The following is an 18524-nucleotide window of genomic DNA, read 5'->3' on the forward strand; positions in this document are numbered from 1 at the left end:
GACTCACACTCTCCTACGCTGTAGGTTTGACCACCCTACTGCATCGGGCTCCTCACACGTTAGCATTTCCATTTTTGAATTCCATTGTTTCAATTATAGTTTGTGAAAAAAGGGCACGAAAACAACACAAAGACAGTTACAGTAGTTTATTCTGTATGTGTGTTAAATAACTTATATGAATCTGGAATCAGCATAAACCGAAAACACACACACACACACACACAGATAAGTACAAACACATACTTAAAAACACACTTGTATATTTTTCGTCATCATCAATTTGATATGCCTATGACCGATTCGGAGTTCAATATCATGCAGGTGGTCAAATGCAAACAGGCAATTGCAGAACTGAAAGCAAATAAGGCGGTTTCACTACACTTGATTACACTGCTTGAGTAACAGTTACATAAATAGTGAACTAGATCTATGCCAGAGGGACTGTCAGTGCGCTACAGTGTTGGTTTCTCAAGAAGATTACGTCCTATTCTCTTCACATGAATTCAGTCATTTCCGTCGGAGGTAAGCCATGACACATGCATGGGAGTAGTGCTTCTCTCTTCTTTCTTTGTCCAAAAGCTATTTCTCAGCTGCAGCTGTAGGAGTACTGACACACATACACATTTACCCCCCTCCCCCCAAAACATCCCCTCCACCTACACAGCGTATCGTTCAATCTGATTGCACTTATCGTTAAATTAAACATTTAATGCCACCTGTTACATTCCAGTGAAAATCTGCAGACTTGTGAAATTGGACGGTTGAGCAGCAGCAGGCCTTTTTAAGCAGTAGATGGAAGCATTTTCATTGGTGGATCAGTCACTTTTGCTCCCGCCTCCAGATGATGACCATGCCGGTGGAATCGGCTGAGGCCAGTAAACTCTCGTCGCAGTTGAAGCTGACGTCCAGCACTGGTCCTCCATGACCCTGCAGCTTGTTGACTATCGCCTTAGTGTTGCGTTCAACGTCGAAGAAGTAGACGCAGGCGTCCTCGCTGCCGGTCACTGCAGCAGGCGTGAAATCAGAAATGCAGCTTTGTAAATCAATGCGGTTAGTCTAATTTGTTCAATTCATTTTGGATTAAAAATGAGCGGCTCAGTGGTTTATGCTGCCTCGAAAACAACGTCATGTGACACAAACTTTGCATGAATAGCAGAACAAAAGAATATGGAGATGCAGCCTGTTATGACACTAGTACTTCCCAGGTGACTTCACAGTTTGTCACGTCTCGGAAATAACAGCAGTAACCATACTGCAAAATATCAGCAGGCTTTTGTATGAATTTCAGACTCGAGGGTGTTTTTATGAGTGAGAAACTGTTAATTGGAGACGCAAACCTGATAATTTAAACAGTGAGAAGCCTTGAATGAAATGACGAGTTGATTGTTAGGAATTAATTAAAGGGGAAGGAAGTTAAATAAGGTGAAGCTCTGAGGTCGAGATATGCTCTCGTGTAAACAATCTTTTAAAAATGTACAACCCTTTGGTAGACAAACACATACAAGCTGCAAACAAGGTAAGTAAATGGTTTCTAAAAGGCTTTCTAATTAGTTTTTTTTTAATCCAAAAGCAGCAGTGTGCTATTTTCTGCATTCTCTTTCCCCCACATTGGACAGCCTGCAGCAAGTAATGAACTGTGGTCTGATTTTCTATTCAAATATCACAGCAGGAACACTGAGAAACAGTCTTACCCACACAGGCCCCCTGTCTGAACGACATGAGGGGGCAGAAGATGCTATGAACGAGCTGGGAGCCGTGCTGGATTGGGAAGCTCCTCTTTAGCTGTAGTGTTCCCTCGTTGTCGACCACCCTGCCCATGAAAATGTGGTAAAAACCGATTAAACTCAATATAGCAATGTATGACAAAAGATAGCAAAACTGCAGATTAATAAACAGTGACTTCAGAGACTAACCTGTACAGCAGCATCTTATTGACACAGGCGTTGACCAGCAGGGAGGGGTCTCTGGCCTCTCGGCTTATCCAGGACCGAGCAGATATGCTGCAGATGGAGCTGCCTTCATTCACCACCAGACGCTTGGCTTTGGTCAGCTTCCCTGCGGGAGGGCAGGCAGACACAGCAGAGACCGGCAGTGACACATTAACCGCTTCACCCTCTCAAACAAAGACACTATTCAGTGCACAAAATGGTGTTAATTTGTAACGCGGTCAGTGCATATTTTTTCCCTGTGTCAAATAGAGAATACCTGTGGCCATGTCAAAGAGGAATGAGAAGATGCTCCCCCTGTCATCTCCAGCCCAAAGGATCTTGCCCGGAGCATCAAAAGAAAGAGACAGCACGCGGCCTGTCAGCTTACTGGAGCCCCCCTTCACCTTCTTCCCGGTGGAGATGTTCACCACCTGCAGGTGGTGCTTGCTGTTTCCCACCTGGAACACCGACCACGGAGTGAGGGCTTTTATTATTTCCACAGAGCAGCGCAAAGACACTGAGTGGAGAAGAAGTACTGGTTGCTGTGTTTTTGCAAAACTAGACCAATAAAAAACTGTTTACAACCTGCTCTGGTAATTCTACTTTATTCTACACACAGCACATTAAGAATTAATGCATCATCTGTTGTACAAAATATTACATTTGTTATTATTTGTACACAAATATGACACAGACACTGTTTAACTCATTGACTGTATAGCAAAAATGGTCGACATGACAGCTCCCCAAAAGTGAAACCAAAGCATCCGGATCATCCACTAAGTCATAAACACCGCCTCCTCCATGTTAGTGGATGGATCATGGACCACAAAATAGAAAGTCAAAATACAATGATAACTTCTCTGTTTTTAATTATTCATCCGAGTTAATAATTGACATCTGACATTGACTCATGATTGGTCAAGTGTGTGTATCAGCGTATCAGCAGGAAGTCCGACGTACAAGATGGCAGCGTTTGTGTCCTGGATATTTGACCTAAGCCCTATGAGACGAGCTGTGATTTGATCGATTGCTTGATAACGTGAATCTTCTTCATTCATCTTTATACACAGTTGAATCCAACAGAATTCATTGACTACCTTTCTGTCCTCTGACAGATGAGACCAGTTAAACCTGTTCAAGCCTGATTTTGAAGCCCGTACTAAAGATGCTAATCTGTTCCTCCTGGTTGTTTTTACTGTCAGATAAAAACAAATATCCATCTCCCTCATGTTTCACTTAATGAAACGTAAAGGGACACTGCTGCTCACAGCTCTGCTTTTACTTAACATTCTACCTTTCAATTAAAATGAAAGGACAGATTTGAATCAAAACTATTCAAGATATTTTCCACTTTTGTCCTTGATTATAAAAGCTGACATTTAATTCTGAAATTTGAATCAATATGTGCACAGTGTAAGTATGCACACAGTTATTAAGAGTGCGATAAAAGCATACTAATGGGAAGTTAGTTTGCCTCTGTGTGCAATTTATGCTTCACACACAAAAATGAAATGATCTGAATAAAATAAAACAACGATTAAGAAATGTGAAGGCATGTAATAAACTGTGAGGGAGAAATAAGAGCAAAAAGTCAACATCTGTCATTTTAGGTTTCTGGGTAGGGAAGCATCAGAGCAGAGCATAATCTTATGTCTACACTTTACAAACACCATATGTCATAAAATCAGAGTGTGCATTGACATATCAACTTAAAAGTTAAGGACAAAAACAAAACGTGAGATGAAAACAGAACCAAGTTTGTAAATTAAAAACCAGAAACTAATACAGCTAGCAGGACTGGGATACTTTGTGCCACTGGAGAATCTAAGAAGATAACACGTCTCACATTTAAACTGTCTTCTTTGCTGCTGTATCACAGTAAATTTCTCCCTTGTGGGTCTAATAAAGGATAAACTTGTCTTATCTCAAATAGGACTCACCACAGTAAGATTGTTATTCATCGGCTGGAACGTGCAGCAGAGCAGCTCACTGGATTCTGGGTCTCTGACCTCTCGAATGCAACGTCCGTCCTCTGTGTTCCAGATACGCAGAGTCCCATCCAGTGATGTTGAAACGATGATGTCGTTGCTCAGAGACCAGGCAAAGTCCGTGACGGGACCTCCGTGACCTTTCAGTGTCACCTTCACACTGGGAGGAGACGGGGACAGCGTCATGATGGACAGGGTGCCATCCAGTGAGCAGCAAGCAAGCAGGTGCTTGTCATCATTGGCAAACTGCAGCCGAGGAACTAAAATAAGATGAAGTAAAGTCAAATAAATGTTCATACTTGATGTTCACAAATTGATCATTATGGGTTTTATTTACTTACCAGCAGAGTCTACATGTTGGTCAAATATGTGGTGCATGCCGGCAAAAGCATAATTTTCACTCAGAGTTGTGTCCCCTGCCATGGCTCGGCTGGCCTCTGCCACTGAGGTGGGCACCAAACTGCCCGGAGGCCTGCGGCCAGAAATAAAGACCATCGTGTATAAGCATGCAGTCAATTCACTTCCTGTCCACCACCTACAGATGACAACTCAATATGTGAGATGAGATCATTACTCAGTGCTACCAAAACAGAATTACAGTTCAAATGAGACATAAATCAAAGAGAATCCAGTTGCCCAAGGTGATAAGACAAGATGCTGGATGAATGTTAAGGATCTCCTGGTACCTCTCATCATAGACAGCTCTGTTCATCTGGGCCTGTAGCTGGTAGGAGCCTCTGCTGACGGACCGGCGGTGACCACGAGCCCCTTGGGCACGGGGGTCCTCCTCGAAGTCCTATGAAGTGGGAGAGAGGAGAGGGAGGGAGCCAGAACCTCGTGGGAGTGAGTGCAAGTACAAACCACACATAATCATAAAATAAGCATCAATAAATATTTAAAATTACCATGCAATTTTAATTTAATGACACTGCCCATATACACAGGCAGTGCCAGCCATTTCAACCAAGCTGCTCAGTTTAATAATCAAGGGCATCCAAAGTGTTGTTGGCTATGTGGCTGATTGGTGAAAATTAAAATCTAGCCATCCAGATGGCTCTCATATATTGTATTCTGTGTTTTAATCCAGCTCACAGATATTTGTATATCTGCCTATTTCAAATAAGTACAAGACACCCCCGGCTATTCCTTCTCTTCTACTTTCCCTGTCCCTTCTGTTTCTTTGGGTCTGACCTCCATGCGGTCCAGTGTGGTGCGGGAGCTGCGCACACTGCTGGCCCTGAAGCTGCTCTGCTCGGACAGGGGCCCGTAGCGCAGGGCCAGCAGCTGACTGCGCAGCCTCAGGTACTGCCTGCGCAGCCCCGGCTCAAAGCCACACTTGGCGTTCTCTCTGAGCAGCTGGCTGCGTCGGCGGATGTACTGAGTTCGGAACTGTGGGAACGTGGGCGTGCGGTAAGCATTGTACCTGGGGAGGGAAGGAAGTGACACAGCACGCACAATAACTCACAAAGTGATCCATAAGCAATTACACGTTTGAATAGCTTCTTCATCATCTTGGACCATCAGAGCCTGGAGTGTGACTCAGTCTTACCTTGCGTCCACTGCCAAAACCTGCTGCCAAACTGCTGCCATTCCACAAGCACTCTGGGTAAAGATGGAGCCACTGCCAGAGCAGATCCCTGTCAAACACACCCAGCTCATACATCAGCCGCTTCACTTAATAAGCTTTACATCATGTGACTTACTGATATGATCATACAGCATGGCTGACGTGTACATCACACTCATATAAACAGGTTGTCACCCTCCCATCACAACATCTACTAATTGTTACTGAGTCGTGTTTTCTTTATATTAATGTGAAGAAAGAATATTATTATTATTGTTGCAGTGAACCGTCGTTAAATCAAATGGAGCCGCTGAATGAATGGTATTAGCATTTTTTTTTTCTCGTTAGCACTGAGGTTAGCAAACATCACAGGGGAGCAGGCGACTCCTCTTCTTATTGACAGCTAGCGCAAAGCTAACTAGCTAGCGGCTAGCACGTTAGCCACAACATCAAACGCGATGTGCTCGTTTAAAAACCCGTTTTCCCCTGAATTCGTCGATGTGGACAAATAGTGTAAAAGACGTGGATGTTGCACAGAGAGCGAGGCGCTCGGTGCGGTGACAGCGGACAGGACGAGGGGTGAACCCGAGGGGAAGCGTCTCACCTTCCTTAGCTTCTCTCCATCGCTGCTCTTTCTCTTCCTGTCGGGTCACATGACTCAGTGAGACCAGCCCAACCCCCAGCTGAGGCCACACGGAGCCACGTGACACGTGGACTCGTCAGGTAACACACGGGTCACTGACATTTACAACAGACACAGACATCACACTGGGATTTATTCTGTTCTGCTCTCGTCCACAGGCACAAACCAACACATCCAATGGTTCAGAGTAAAGAAAATACAAGATGAGAAGAGATGCATCTGTATTGATCCACACACACAGGTCAGAATGAGGGAGACAAGAGAATAAAGACAAATAAAACAATCACACAAAACGTGCTGAGAGTGTTCATGATATACATCTGTCACTGTGGTGGCTTGTATGAAATGTTATAAAGGAAAGTGCAGTGGCACAGGATGATTGTACGAGCAAGTAAAACACTGTACATAAATACAAACGTGAAAAAAGTTCCCTTCTGTTAGAAAATAGAGCAAATAGTATTAGTCTGTCTAAGGCCTGATTTTCTTCTTCTAAATTAATTAGATGAAATTAATTATTTCCATGGAAAACTGAGAAAATGTAAAAACAAAACAAAATAAAATACATATCCACCATATGTCAAAATTTAAAAGAAAGTGATTGAAAAAAAATCCACCACATCCATCCACCAAGTTTCATGGTAATCCGTCCTGTAATTTTGGTCTAATACTGTTAACTAATAAATAAATAAACCAACGCAGATGAAAAGCCTCTAACAGGTAATGAAGGAGCTTAGCTCAGCTTACAGACTGGAAACATGACAAAACTAAAAGTCTGGCTCCGTCAAAACAAAATCACCTTCCGGCACAAAACTCATTCATCAACATGTTGAATCTTGTTGTAGGGACTTTTGACTTTTGTTTCCCCAATATCCAGTTCTCACGCTAAGCTAAGATAAAATAAGCTAAGTAAATAAAATAAGGTAAAATAACCATTTACTCCAAATGCGATACTCACAGTTTTCTCACATTTCTATCTATGAATTATTCCCTGGGAAATAAGGGAACATTTCACAGTTCAGGTCATGTCTCCTAAACAACTGTACAAGGGTGAAAACATAACCTCCTGTTCCTTTTTTATACTGTCTTGTTTTAAGGATTTATTAATCAGTTGGATTATGTTAGTGATACTTCACACTATGAAATGTAGAGTATGTATATTTGATTACCATGAAACAACCTCTGCTGTAATCCTGCTTCAATAGTGCTGACAATCCTGAACACTGATTCAGGAAAGTCATGAATATCTTTTGTGTCTCTGAGGACAAAGTGATCTGCTTTATCTAATGTGACTGATAAATATGAAATATCAATGTTATCCATGAACCAGTTGACATTATAAATATAGATAAAGCTAAAATACACACCATCACCGTCACTGTAACGTGATGAAAACACTGTCTTGTCACGGACAATAGGTGGACGCACAGTTCCAGTGGGTTCACAATGGCAGTATTACAAGGTCAGCTCGGAGGTTTCGCCTGGCTCAGCAAAGACCTGCAGGGCTGTGGGCCACGCTGCTCAGCTGACGGGGCTCTTTGCTTGTTCACGGTGCTCTTTCTCGAAGGGGCCCCAGTGACCGAGCCATTCAAGAGCACGGGCCATAAATGACCGAGTTGAACGGCACGTTAAGCACAGCATTCTCAAAAAACAGTACAGCCTCTGGAGAGCAGCCAAAATGCCAGGAACAAAAGGTAAGTAATGTTTAAACAAAAATTTAATTCTACATTTGTGTTGTTTAATTTATCTGTATAATAAATAGACGATAAAAGAAGGAAATTTGTCTGGATAATCGTTTCCAAATGTTGGACATGTGTTTGAATATTTATACTATATTTCCAGGTAACAAGTCGGACAAGAAGTCAACTACCAAGGTAGGAAAATCTGTTCAAATCTAAAATCCAATTTTTCTTTTCTCAATCTATAAATGTTTCCACTTCATCTATATTTGCTTTAATATCACAGCAACCTCAGAGTCCTAAAGAGCAGCCGAAGAAAGGTGATCAGAAAGGAGATGATAACAAGAAGCAAGGAGGTAAACATTTATATGAACTGACCTGACTTTTTAACAGCCTTTCATTTTCTAATTTGTGCAGCCTGTGTGATTTACGGTGCACACGGTGTGGAGATGAGGTGCAGTGATTTCTGTGTCCCCAGTGAAGGTATCTGTCTGTGTTTCATCCCCTCGCAGGACAGCCGAAGGGAGAGAAGCAATAACTTCCAGGCGTTTGTGAAGATGGCTTTGGAGACACTGCTGGGGTCCTGCCGTCGTAAACATGGGGGTCCTCGGGGCAGACAGGGCTGAGTGCACCCACCCCCCCACAGGCCTGCAGACCGGCCTGTTGTGCTCGGCCTCCCGATACAACATCTGCTCACCTCTCACAGACGGCAGAAAATTGAACCCAATCTCCATCCATCACCATCTGTTGTTCAGCCTCTGTTCCTCCCCCCCTCACTGTCCACTCTGGCTTATTGGATGTCTGGAAATAGACTCCAGGTTAAACCGGACTATTGCAATTCTTCCCCAAATCACCTTAAAAAACATAATTGACTGTCTAACAGTCCACACATTGTTCTTGTAAATAATGATGATTCGAATAAACAACTATTTCTTACAGCAGCCTTGGCGTATCGGACCTGTGTGCATTATCATTTCACATCCGCGCGCACGCACGCAAACACAAAGACGGCAAACCAGGTTTCATGTAAAATTTTATAAAAATATCACAGGTGTATCAGTGCCTTCACATTTACAGGGAGAAAAATCTTGAATAAAATATTATAATAGCATTTAAAACACTGTGAGGGGAATCAGGTCTGCGGAGACTGAACATTCAGGCTCTGATCTAAAACACTACATCTCAGTTAAGAAGCAAATCCTTTGACATTCTAAATCAAAGAAAGACAAGAATGTGATCACAATCTGATACAGACGCTAAGGTTCCTTCATCAGTTACGTGAACGCATCATTAAAAGCAGCAGTGTCATAAAAATCTGCACTTTGAGGATAAATATTCAATATCATGTATAATTCAGTCTTATAAAGGTGGAAAGGAGGTTTAAACATAGTTTGCTCTACAGTGACACATGTGCAGTACCCTGACTCTCTACCTTTTATTTTCAATACGAATGAAAGAGTTTGGTTCACAACTACTATAAGTTTAATTTGAAGAACACAAAACTAAATACAAACACTATCAGGAGACCGCACCACAAAAATGAACTCATTACTGATTACTTCTCTTTATCTAAAATTCACAAAAGGGGGAAGTCATAATGATTCTTATTGGTGATGATAAAATTGCTGCTTCATAACAACAACCTGTGCTTTTTTATTTTATTCATAAGTAAAATCGTTCTCGTACACATGCTCAAGAGACAAGCTCTGCTAAAGGATCAATGTGGAGAAATTCTCTATTTTTCTTGCGGCAAACAAATCCCAAGAAACAAAAGACAAATCCAGCAATGAGTTGACTCTCTGGACAGTGTTGTACCTACAGCCACAGTTTGATATAGTTTATTATTCTGCCATTGGTTGACAGATTCTGTCATTCACAAATTCTGCAGCCCTCAAGAGTCACCAGAGAACCAAACACATTGTGTGGCCAGCTGTTTAGGAAACGATTTAACCTTTAGGAAAAACCAAAGTGGAGTGAATAGGCTTGGAGCTGTGGGCCCCACGCAGACAGTCCGGGGGAGTCAGACCGTACTGAGAGATGTGCTGTTTCATTGTGGCTTTTATTTTTCAATGGGATTTGTCGTTGACTATCAGAACACAGTCGGTTTTGCCTTTCAGACCTAAAACTACTGATTGTAAAACACTCGAGCTGAAGGGAAACCACACCTGGAGGACATCAGCCGCGGTCCGTGGTGAAAAGATAACGGGCTCTATCGCGTGTCCACAGAAAGGAGCAGCAGATCTCCTCCATGCTGATAGGTATTGATTGTGACTCACAGTGAGACATTGGTAACTGCTGTCACAACACGACGGCTCGATAACTGCAGCTCGGATAAAACAAAACAAAAAAAGGAGGCGATATGGGGAAAAGGAAGGAGGAGAGGAGCGGGCTAACGTTTCATGGATATCCAAACTTGTCCCAGGTAGATTTAATTCAAACATTAACCAGCCAACGTCGCTGCAGGTTGAATCTGTTCTCTTCGGCGTGATGCAGGATAAAGTCACAGTGCAGAAGTGGAGAACCAGCCTGACTCTGTCTCTCATTATTGCTTTCCTCCCCCGTTCACTGGTCCCTTGTTATTAGAGAACGAGGCGGTACAGTACCCAGCATCCGAACGTGACCCAGTGGCTCGTCCAGCTCAGCTCTGACCACTTCTGAATGGTATGATGGGTGATATCGTCCTGTAGGGGGCGGTACGTATTATTCTTTATACCTTCCATAAGAAAATCTTTACAAAAGAAACATGATTCATAATTAATCTGTTACTTATGAGCAGATTCAGAACTAAAGTAAAGTGACTCATCATTATATAACGTTGCAGTACATTTCCCTACTTCGAACTATAAATACCGCAGCTATAAGCTCACATTTCTATACAGTATGTCATATGTCCAGACCACATCGTGTTCTGTACATTTGATGAGTACAGGCTGTATAAATATAGTCACCTAAACATGTGGTGACCTTCAACTTCAGTGTGACACAACTGTCCCTCCCCTCAATAGGACACTGCACATACATACATACATACATTGGCAGTTTTCTTTGCATCGTTCAAACTATATGTATTATACTCAGCCATTCTTTATTCTTTAGCTGCAACCTGTGAATTTCCACTCAGGGGATCGATACAGTCTTATCTCATCTTACCTCATCCTCCTCCATGTAGTCCACACTGGAGTTGAACACAGAGCCCAGGTACGTCAGGTGGAGTATTGCCAAGGCGCTGAATGCTATGTTGATCACATAGACCCACAGCTCCTGCAGAGGGAGAGATGAACATATTTGTTTTATGCCTGCGTGGGTTTTTTCTCATAAAGGACCTGAAAATGCTTCTTGAACGCTCCAACTATAACTTGAATTCTGGCACATTTTTAAGTTAACATTTATCTTTAGAGATGAAAAATACTGCAAACTCTATTTTTAGTGAAAATGTTGTACACATTCCATGCAGACTGCTTTTACTTCACATAAATCCTTATTTCCCCTCCCTGCTTCTCCTGATGTGTGGAACCAATAAGACATGAGAGACATTTGTCGGGCATCTTGTCAGTAAACTCAGCACAAGACAGACACAGGGACAGCAGTATTTTAACGTCAGATGTATTTTCTTTTGGCATTAAACCTTCTTATTAGATTTGGTCTAAATCCAAGGGAAAAAAATTATACAAGAGTGGTTCATTTCTCATATTTTTGGGTTAAAAATAGAGAGCACAGTTTCCCCTGAACGCTAACTAGGGCAGAGGATCTACGAGGTAGGCCCCCTTTGAGCACCTCCTGCTCTGAAAACAAGTGCCAGCACTGACAGCACAGTGGCCATTTGCAGGAAAGAGAGTGAACCAGGTAAAACACTGCAGTCCTGTGGTCGGAACTGAGATTTCAATTCATGCTGCATGAGACATTTGTAAACAGCATACTAGAAAAAATTCAAAACAGGAAAACAAATCCTAAAATTAGTTATAAGTTGGACAGAATTATAAAACTGACAAACTGTGAATTAGAATAATAATGTTAGATTAGCTGAGCATGAGGACTGGATAAAGGGAATAGCTTGGCTCTTGGTGAGAGCGGCCTGCCGAGTAACAGTCCACAGTTTGTGTATGGATTAAACGATCAAGATATAACATGTTAATTAATGAGTATTATGAGGAAAAGAACCCATTATGTTCTGTGTGGATCCTGATCAGATCAAGGAATTTGTTTTCACTTTCTTCTGTGAAAGAAATCAGGGGGACTGATATCTATGAGTGTGTGCAACTTAGTGCAGCTTAATCAAATGTAAAGGGCTGGTCCACTGAAATAAAATATAAGGTAAAAAGAATATGTACATATGTACACTAAAGCATCATTGCAATGTAGTGCAATGGACAGAATGCAGATTTATGTTCTTATTAAGTCTGTGCAAAGACCATAAATCTGCGTTGCTGCAGTATTTAGCATGCAGACATGAGAGTGGTCAAAGACGGCAAACAAATAAGTGCGTTTACAAAAATGTTGAACTAATCTTTGAACACTGAAGCAAAACCGAAGAGCCCACTGCTGATGATAAATGAGTGGTGATAAAGCACTTTCTCTCAACAAAGGAGAAGGAAGAGAAAGGTGCATTATACCTTTTTGTTTCGATGGGTGCAGTTTGGCTGGCACTTCTTTGACAGAACACAGGCATTAAAAATGGCTGCGAGCCTCTTCCGCAACACTGCAACAGAAAACGAGACCAAAGCATTAACATGAAGCTCGAGGAAAAGTTCCCTTCCGACCGTGAGAGATAAATTACCAGCACTGCAGTGAACAGAAACACTGTGTAATGGTCGGTGCAATTAACCATTACTGCAAAGCTAAGCACCTTTGAAATGGAAAGGTTCTAATGTGGAAAAGAGGCGACGTGAAGCAACTCTTACCGTGTTCGATGTACGTGATGAACCCCAGGGATATCAGCACTGCGCCCAGATGAAAACTCAAACCCTAACCAGACACAGGAGTCAGTTAAAACGCTCCACTCGTTAACACAGACGCATTCTGTTTCACAGCACAGGTTTTGATTGCTTTGTAAATGGTGCACGCAGTACTCACATGCAGGAGAGCACTGGCTGTGTATGTCACCATGATGGCAGAGAAAGTCCCAAATTTGAGAGCACTCGTAAAAACATCTGTGAGATGAGAGCATCGGGCTTAAGGTGAGAGCGTCTCTGTAATGAGCCATTATGGTTCCGATCGTGATGAGAACGAAAAGCAGAACCAGCTGCTGCGTTTTTTCAATGTGTTCTAACTTACAGGTGTGCAGGAAGCGAGACATGGGCAGATTCCAGGACGTCACCACCTCCACCATCGACCGAGGAAACTCTATATTCAGGGGCTTGGACACGGTCATGTCCCTGCAAAACAAACGATACAGAGGAGGGAGCATGTTTATGAATATGAATGAAGACAAAGGACATTTTATTGTTCATACTACACATACACATTCTGACCATTTCAGGTTTTCCTTCTCCTCGGTGAAGCCCGCCCCAGCCAGAGTGGCGGTCGTCTCGCTGAAATACCCGACGAAGTAATTGCTGAAGTGGAAAGACATCGTGTTCTCATACGCCAGCAACCACCTGAAGTAACGACATTAGAAGAGGAAGAAACAGATATTAGGTTGCACTTTCAAATAAGTTCCAACTTAATAAATTAAAAATTAGAGAAAAATGAAACACATACTTTGCCAGTGTGCCTCTGAGGAGCAGCAGAATGAAGAGAGAAGTCGCAGCCGTTAATGTCGTGATACAGATACAGTTTCATACACTTTCTTTATTGACTTTCCATGTGACGTCTACGTTCAGTGTTCAGAGTGAGAGTAAGACAAATACATTACCTGATCTTCCTCCTCTTTTTACTGTAAAGACAAAAATACAAGATGGGTTTAATCCATGAGAGATCAGTGATCCAGGAGTATTACCATCCATCCTGAGAGATATGATCACAATCACTAAGTTTGTCTCTTCTTGTGATCAGATCTTATTTCCTGCTCTATCTGCAAATAAACACACATCGTTTCTGTTTGTGACCAAACTATGTCGTAACAAATGTGTCCGAGAGAGAGAGAGAGAAAGAGGAGTCAGGAGGGACTGAACGAACATTGTGCAACATCTGTGCAGAAAGATTTCACCAATTAAAGGAAGTACCAATCATTACGTGGTGGTCAGTGTTGATATCACTGCATGGAGACCGACAGGCGTAAAAACTACATGGACACAGATTTCAACCTAATTAAATGGGACAACGCAGAATAGACGATTTCTTGTTGTATCACGGCATAAAAGACGGATCAGGACGAAACAGACAAGAGCAGGAGAGGAGGCAGGGCGCATGTGTCCGTGACGAGCAGTAACAACATGGAAAGAAGCTGACATCGCTGATAATGTGGTCGAAGAAGCTGAGCAACAAAATATTCCCCATCCTCTGACTGAATGAAAAATACTTCATTCAATACATTGTACACGTTTCCCCCTGCACAGTCTTTCATGCTCATAAATCATGATCGTAATTAAGAGTGGTTTAAGTGAAACAGTCTTTAAACAATATTGATGTGATGATTAACTTTGCTTTGCAGCCAGTAGAAGTGGCTTTCAGAGGGGGGACTTCATACTGAACCTTTAAACTTTTTCTCGAGTAAAGAGATTTAATCAGTACTTATACTTTTGCTTGAGATGTTTTAATACACATAGAGTATCTGAATGTCTTTTTATATGTGGCCCAGGACTCATTTTAGCTTGCACAGCAAAAACATTGTGGTCTAGGCGATCGGATCTCACGACGCACTTAGATGCATTCAGACCTGAACTTTGACCACTTGAAATCGGCTCATTCAGGACAGATGTTAGTACCAGGTCTGAGCAGAGACTCACCTTCGTAGTAGCTTGTCTCCGTAGACAGGTATGAAATAAGGGAAGAGGTACGGTGCCACACAGTTGGAAATAACCAGGCAGACCTGACTCTTCACCCAGCTCACAGACACTTTTAAAAACCACGAAAAGCTCTGAGGAAGAATAAAAAGGTAGCAGCCAGTGTCAGGATCCGTCTTTTAAATAATCCCCACCTCACCTCACCTTCATCCACACTGAAGAGATACTGTCTCACACTCACCAGCTTATGTCCGTCCAAAGCTTCTTTGTAGCTGTTGAAGCTGATCCAGGGACCGAAGATGACTGTGCCCACAAAGTAGATGTAGCCCATGAACTCGATGGGTGAGGGGACGCTGGGGACAACGCCTCTGTCCAGATCGAAGGCCAGAGAGATGGCTTTCATGGCCACCACCATCTGTGAACCTGGATGACGGCAAATAAAGAGGAAAATGATTGCATGTATCTGGAATGTGTCAAACGTTGCTGCCTGCAGAAACGATGCCTGGAACCTACCTCTCATCTTGTGCCAGTTGGTGGTGTCCATCATGTGCAGTTCTCTGATAATCAGAATAGAATATAATCAGTCTTGACACGGCACAAAAAAAAAGATGAAGAGAGAGATTCTAACGGCGGCTTTGAAGCGTTCACTTCAAACACGCGCTTGACGTGTGTGCTGCTGAGCTGTCAGCCGTCAGAGGAGGCCTCGCTCACCCCAACAGCAGGTAGATGAGCACGGTGATGGACAGGAAGGTGCCTCTCATGGTGGAGTGGCGGCACAGGAAGAGGAAGAGGTAGCAGAGAAGGCTGAGAAGGACCACCCAGATCATGTGAAGCTCAAAGAACAGGTAGAGAGCGTAGAAGCCTCCGGCCACTGTGCCCAGGTGCTTCACGAAGGACGGGAGGCCTGACGCAGCAAGATGAAGGAAAACAAAGGGCAGCGCAGGTGATTACGCTGACGCCGACTGTCTGAAGACTGAATAACACTGACAGGGCACAGAGTAACCGGACTCTCACCTAACATCCAGAGAAGCCGACACAGCAGGCAGATAACCAGCAGCTGCCATACCTGCTCCAGGCCCTGCTGAGCCGTAGGCAGCAGGCAGCCATGAGCGAGTTCCTGGAAGAACTTCTGTCGGCTGAACGCTCCCATCTCTAGACTTGGGAAGGGAAGGAAAACGTTGAGACTGTTACAGCAACAAAAACGGGATCTTTGCGACAAGCATTTAAATCTTCAGGGATATTCACTGCAATCCAGTCAAAAATATAATAATAAAGAAAGAGTCACTGTTAACGTACAGGAATTAATGACAGGGATCAACCACAAATGTGGCGTCCCACTTGCCCGCTCTCCCCCGACACCACACACTGGTGAGGTAACCATTAGTTGTCACCACCAATGTTGTGTTAATGATAAATTCAATTATTAAAAACAATAGCAGACGATATCAAATCTAATAATAAAGTCAGAGTAAGTACATAACGTAAATCATACGTGTGCTGCAGGTATGCTTACACGTGCAATCTTGCAGGTAAGGATGGACTCACTTGTCAAAGATGCACACCACTTCAAACTTCAAATCCCAGCATGCAAAGCACCTCACTAGAAATCTGTGCAGATCCATGCAGTAGCTGTCAGACTTTCAATGACGATTATGCTAAATACGATTGAGGATTTTCTGCACGTGCACATATGATGATTATATGTTCGTTGTCATGTCTTCGTTTTTTTGTAACGATTCCATCAAATTGCATCCATGGGAATGAAAAATGTTTGCAGGACAAAATGAAATCTGACGATGCGAGAGAGCCTCAGAACCTCAGCACAATAACAAGGCCTCGTGACCGCTGGACTTGTTAACATTTATCTGCAGAGCAATGTGGAAGAATACAAGACACACTATTCTGCAAAGGCTCTCTCCGCAATGCAGTGGACCAGCGGGACGAGAGCACTAACATCTGGTTGAACAAGCAAATGCATTAAACCCAGAGCATGTGCAGCAACGTGCCTGATACCAGAGAGCAAAGCACCTCAGTGAATTTACCGGAGAAAGCTTCTAAAAACCGCTGCTCCATTAAAGCACGATGAATCATAATGCTCTTATACTAATGCATTTGAAGAGTGGATCCCCCAGCCCCCACACTCAGTTAACCGGACGCCCCGGGCACGTCAGCGACTTTACCCGGGAACACTCACCCTCTCTGGGCAGCAGCTGGAGCTTCCTCCGCGCCTGGACCCAGCTGCCTTTTCCCTCGTCCCTCTGCGCCAAGTTGAGCGTATGTGCCGCCGCTGCGCTTTTACGCACACTCGATCCAGATGATGCTTATCCGGATGACTCCCATTGTCACAGCATCAGCACCACTCGCCCGTCGTCAGCGACGCCACGCGAAAAGACGCGTCGACCAATCCGCTGCTTGGCTCCGAGGGCCTCAGCCAATCGCGGACGTCGTTGGAGTTCAGTGACAGGCGACAAGGACCAATCGAGGATGAGCGTCCGGCAGCAAGTCCGGGACCCTCCAGCCAATGGGAGGAGAACAGTTGTGCAGATGATGGACTGAGACGAGGACAGATGCAGAGAAATGCACAGTGGACATAAATAACTAAAATCACACATGAGCTGCTTTTCCTTTGCATACATGTGTTTATTATAAATTCACATCAGAAATATAAAAACATCATCAATGGACCAAAAGGAAATATTGTTTTCCAGCAAAGTGACAGATCTGCATATTTTCTTTTTAAGAAATGGGTTCATAAGAAACACTGACTGACCGACTGACGTACGGATGCTGTATTTCTAATTTAATTTATGGGCACTGCCTTGGTTGTACATATAAATACACCATGTACTTGTTTGCAGCATGTGTGCAGAGCTTCTGCCAGTTGAAGACAATAAGCTTTTCTTATATTTACTGTTAGCGTAGTTTATTTCTGCTCATCAAGACTGTACTGTTGTGTAATGCTTGTAATAAGTCTCCCTTTTCAAAGATGTATTAGTTATTATTGAATTAGCCTTTAGTTAACCAGGTTCACCATATTGAGATTAACAATCTATTTTACAAGAGGAGACCATGACCGAGAACAGCAGCAAGGTATTTCTAGTGCCACCTTCTGGGCAAACCTTGAAAAACACACATTTGGTCAGTGAATCTATTTCCCCAAATTTCTCCTAATAATAAAACCCCAGCAAATAACGTAAGGTTATTTTACTTCTGCATATAAACATTCAGTTAAGACACATTTCAGTTGGTTTCTTCCATCGTTTTTTCCCTTTGTCCAAAAGAAAATCGACCTGATATCTACACGATGTAGTTATGAGATATGTTTTCAAATTAGTAGCAAGTTAGTTTTAGGTTCTTGTAATCCATCTGCTTCACTGAATTGAGGAGATGAGGTAAAGCAAGCAAGATATAATTTGCAAATTTAACTACTTAAAAATATTGATGCTTCAAAGGTGCTCATGAGATGAAGGAAGTATTTAGTAAAATACTAATTGTCATCAAAAGTTATTGACTGACCGACAGAAACCGCAGATTTCAAAGTTAAAATGAAAGCTTATTAAACTAATATGAAGTTGATTTAAAAACTGTAAACAATAGTATTACCAGCTGGTTTGTAAGCTCCGCTTCGAGAGCTCTAAGGTCAGGGAATGAAAATGGTGCATTCAAATATATTTTTGAATTTCACAAAGTGTCAGCGACAAAACCTCCGCCTTGCAGCAGACAGGGATCTAGTGTCTTTTTCTATGACATAAAACAAAGTTTATCATTCATAAAGATGGGAATACTGAGTCCAGTGACTATCAGGATGCTCGATGTGATGATCATTCTTTCATTCCTG

At 42.8% G+C, this 18524-nt stretch overlaps 2 protein-coding genes across 3 annotated transcripts; both read right to left on the reverse strand.

Annotated features, from left to right (window-relative positions):
• Window positions 1-131: 131 nt before the first annotated feature.
• wdr13 (WD repeat domain 13) lies at window positions 132-6225 on the reverse strand. The gene is made up of 10 exons (XM_020096376.2): window positions 6091-6225; window positions 5469-5556; window positions 5111-5342; window positions 4606-4715; window positions 4261-4391; window positions 3872-4179; window positions 2206-2386; window positions 1914-2055; window positions 1692-1810; window positions 132-1004 (listed from the first exon to the last, which is right to left on the reverse strand). The coding sequence occupies exons 2-10, from the start codon at window positions 5507-5509 to the stop codon at window positions 820-822; spliced, it is 1449 nt and encodes a 482-aa protein (XP_019951935.1). The 5' UTR covers window positions 5510-5556; window positions 6091-6225; the 3' UTR covers window positions 132-819.
• A 2596-nt stretch (window positions 6226-8821) lies between these two features.
• Window positions 8822-17072, reverse strand: LOC109635080 (porcupine O-acyltransferase). Of its 2 annotated transcripts, none has more exons than XM_020095993.2 (15): window positions 16881-17072; window positions 15701-15838; window positions 15398-15590; window positions 15200-15243; window positions 14928-15109; window positions 14690-14820; window positions 13657-13677; window positions 13503-13517; window positions 13274-13399; window positions 13077-13177; window positions 12876-12952; window positions 12704-12767; window positions 12416-12501; window positions 10956-11066; window positions 8822-10486 (listed from the first exon to the last, which is right to left on the reverse strand). In XM_020095993.2, exons 2-15 carry the CDS (start codon window positions 15834-15836, stop codon window positions 10385-10387), a joined length of 1389 nt encoding a protein of 462 aa, XP_019951552.2. In that variant the 5' UTR covers window positions 15837-15838; window positions 16881-17072; the 3' UTR covers window positions 8822-10384. The 2 variants fall into 2 exon arrangements, with proteins under 2 accessions (XP_019951552.2, XP_019951551.2); XM_020095992.2 differs by having other exon boundaries at window positions 15701-15843; window positions 16881-17071.
• Window positions 17073-18524: the final 1452 nt, after the last annotated feature.

The sequence above is a fragment of the Paralichthys olivaceus genome, chromosome 6 (genome assembly GCF_024713975.1).
Source record: "Paralichthys olivaceus isolate ysfri-2021 chromosome 6, ASM2471397v2, whole genome shotgun sequence".
Classification (NCBI taxonomy): domain Eukaryota; kingdom Metazoa; phylum Chordata; class Actinopteri; order Pleuronectiformes; family Paralichthyidae; genus Paralichthys; species Paralichthys olivaceus.

Excerpts from the sequence above, each read along its gene's own strand:
- LOC109635080 (XM_020095993.2), bottom strand. The coding sequence starts at position 15,836 with ATGGGAGCGTTCAGCCGACAGAAGTTCTTCCAGGAACTCGCTCATGGC. Across the intron at positions 15,110-15,199 it reads CAACTGGCACAAGATGAGAG|GTTCACAGATGGTGGTGGCC; the intron begins GTAGGTTCCAGG and ends GCCGTCATCCAG. Across the intron at positions 12,502-12,703 it reads CATCACGTACATCGAACACG|TGTTGCGGAAGAGGCTCGCA; the intron begins GTAAGAGTTGCT and ends TTTCTGTTGCAG.
- wdr13 (XM_020096376.2), bottom strand. The coding sequence starts at position 5,509 with ATGGCAGCAGTTTGGCAGCAGGTTTTGGCAGTGGACGCAAG. Across the intron at positions 4,392-4,605 it reads AGAGCTGTCTATGATGAGAG|GCCTCCGGGCAGTTTGGTGC; the intron begins GTACCAGGAGAT and ends TTCTGGCCGCAG. Across the intron at positions 2,387-3,871 it reads TGAATAACAATCTTACTGTG|GTGGGAAACAGCAAGCACCA; the intron begins GTGAGTCCTATT and ends TCGGTGTTCCAG.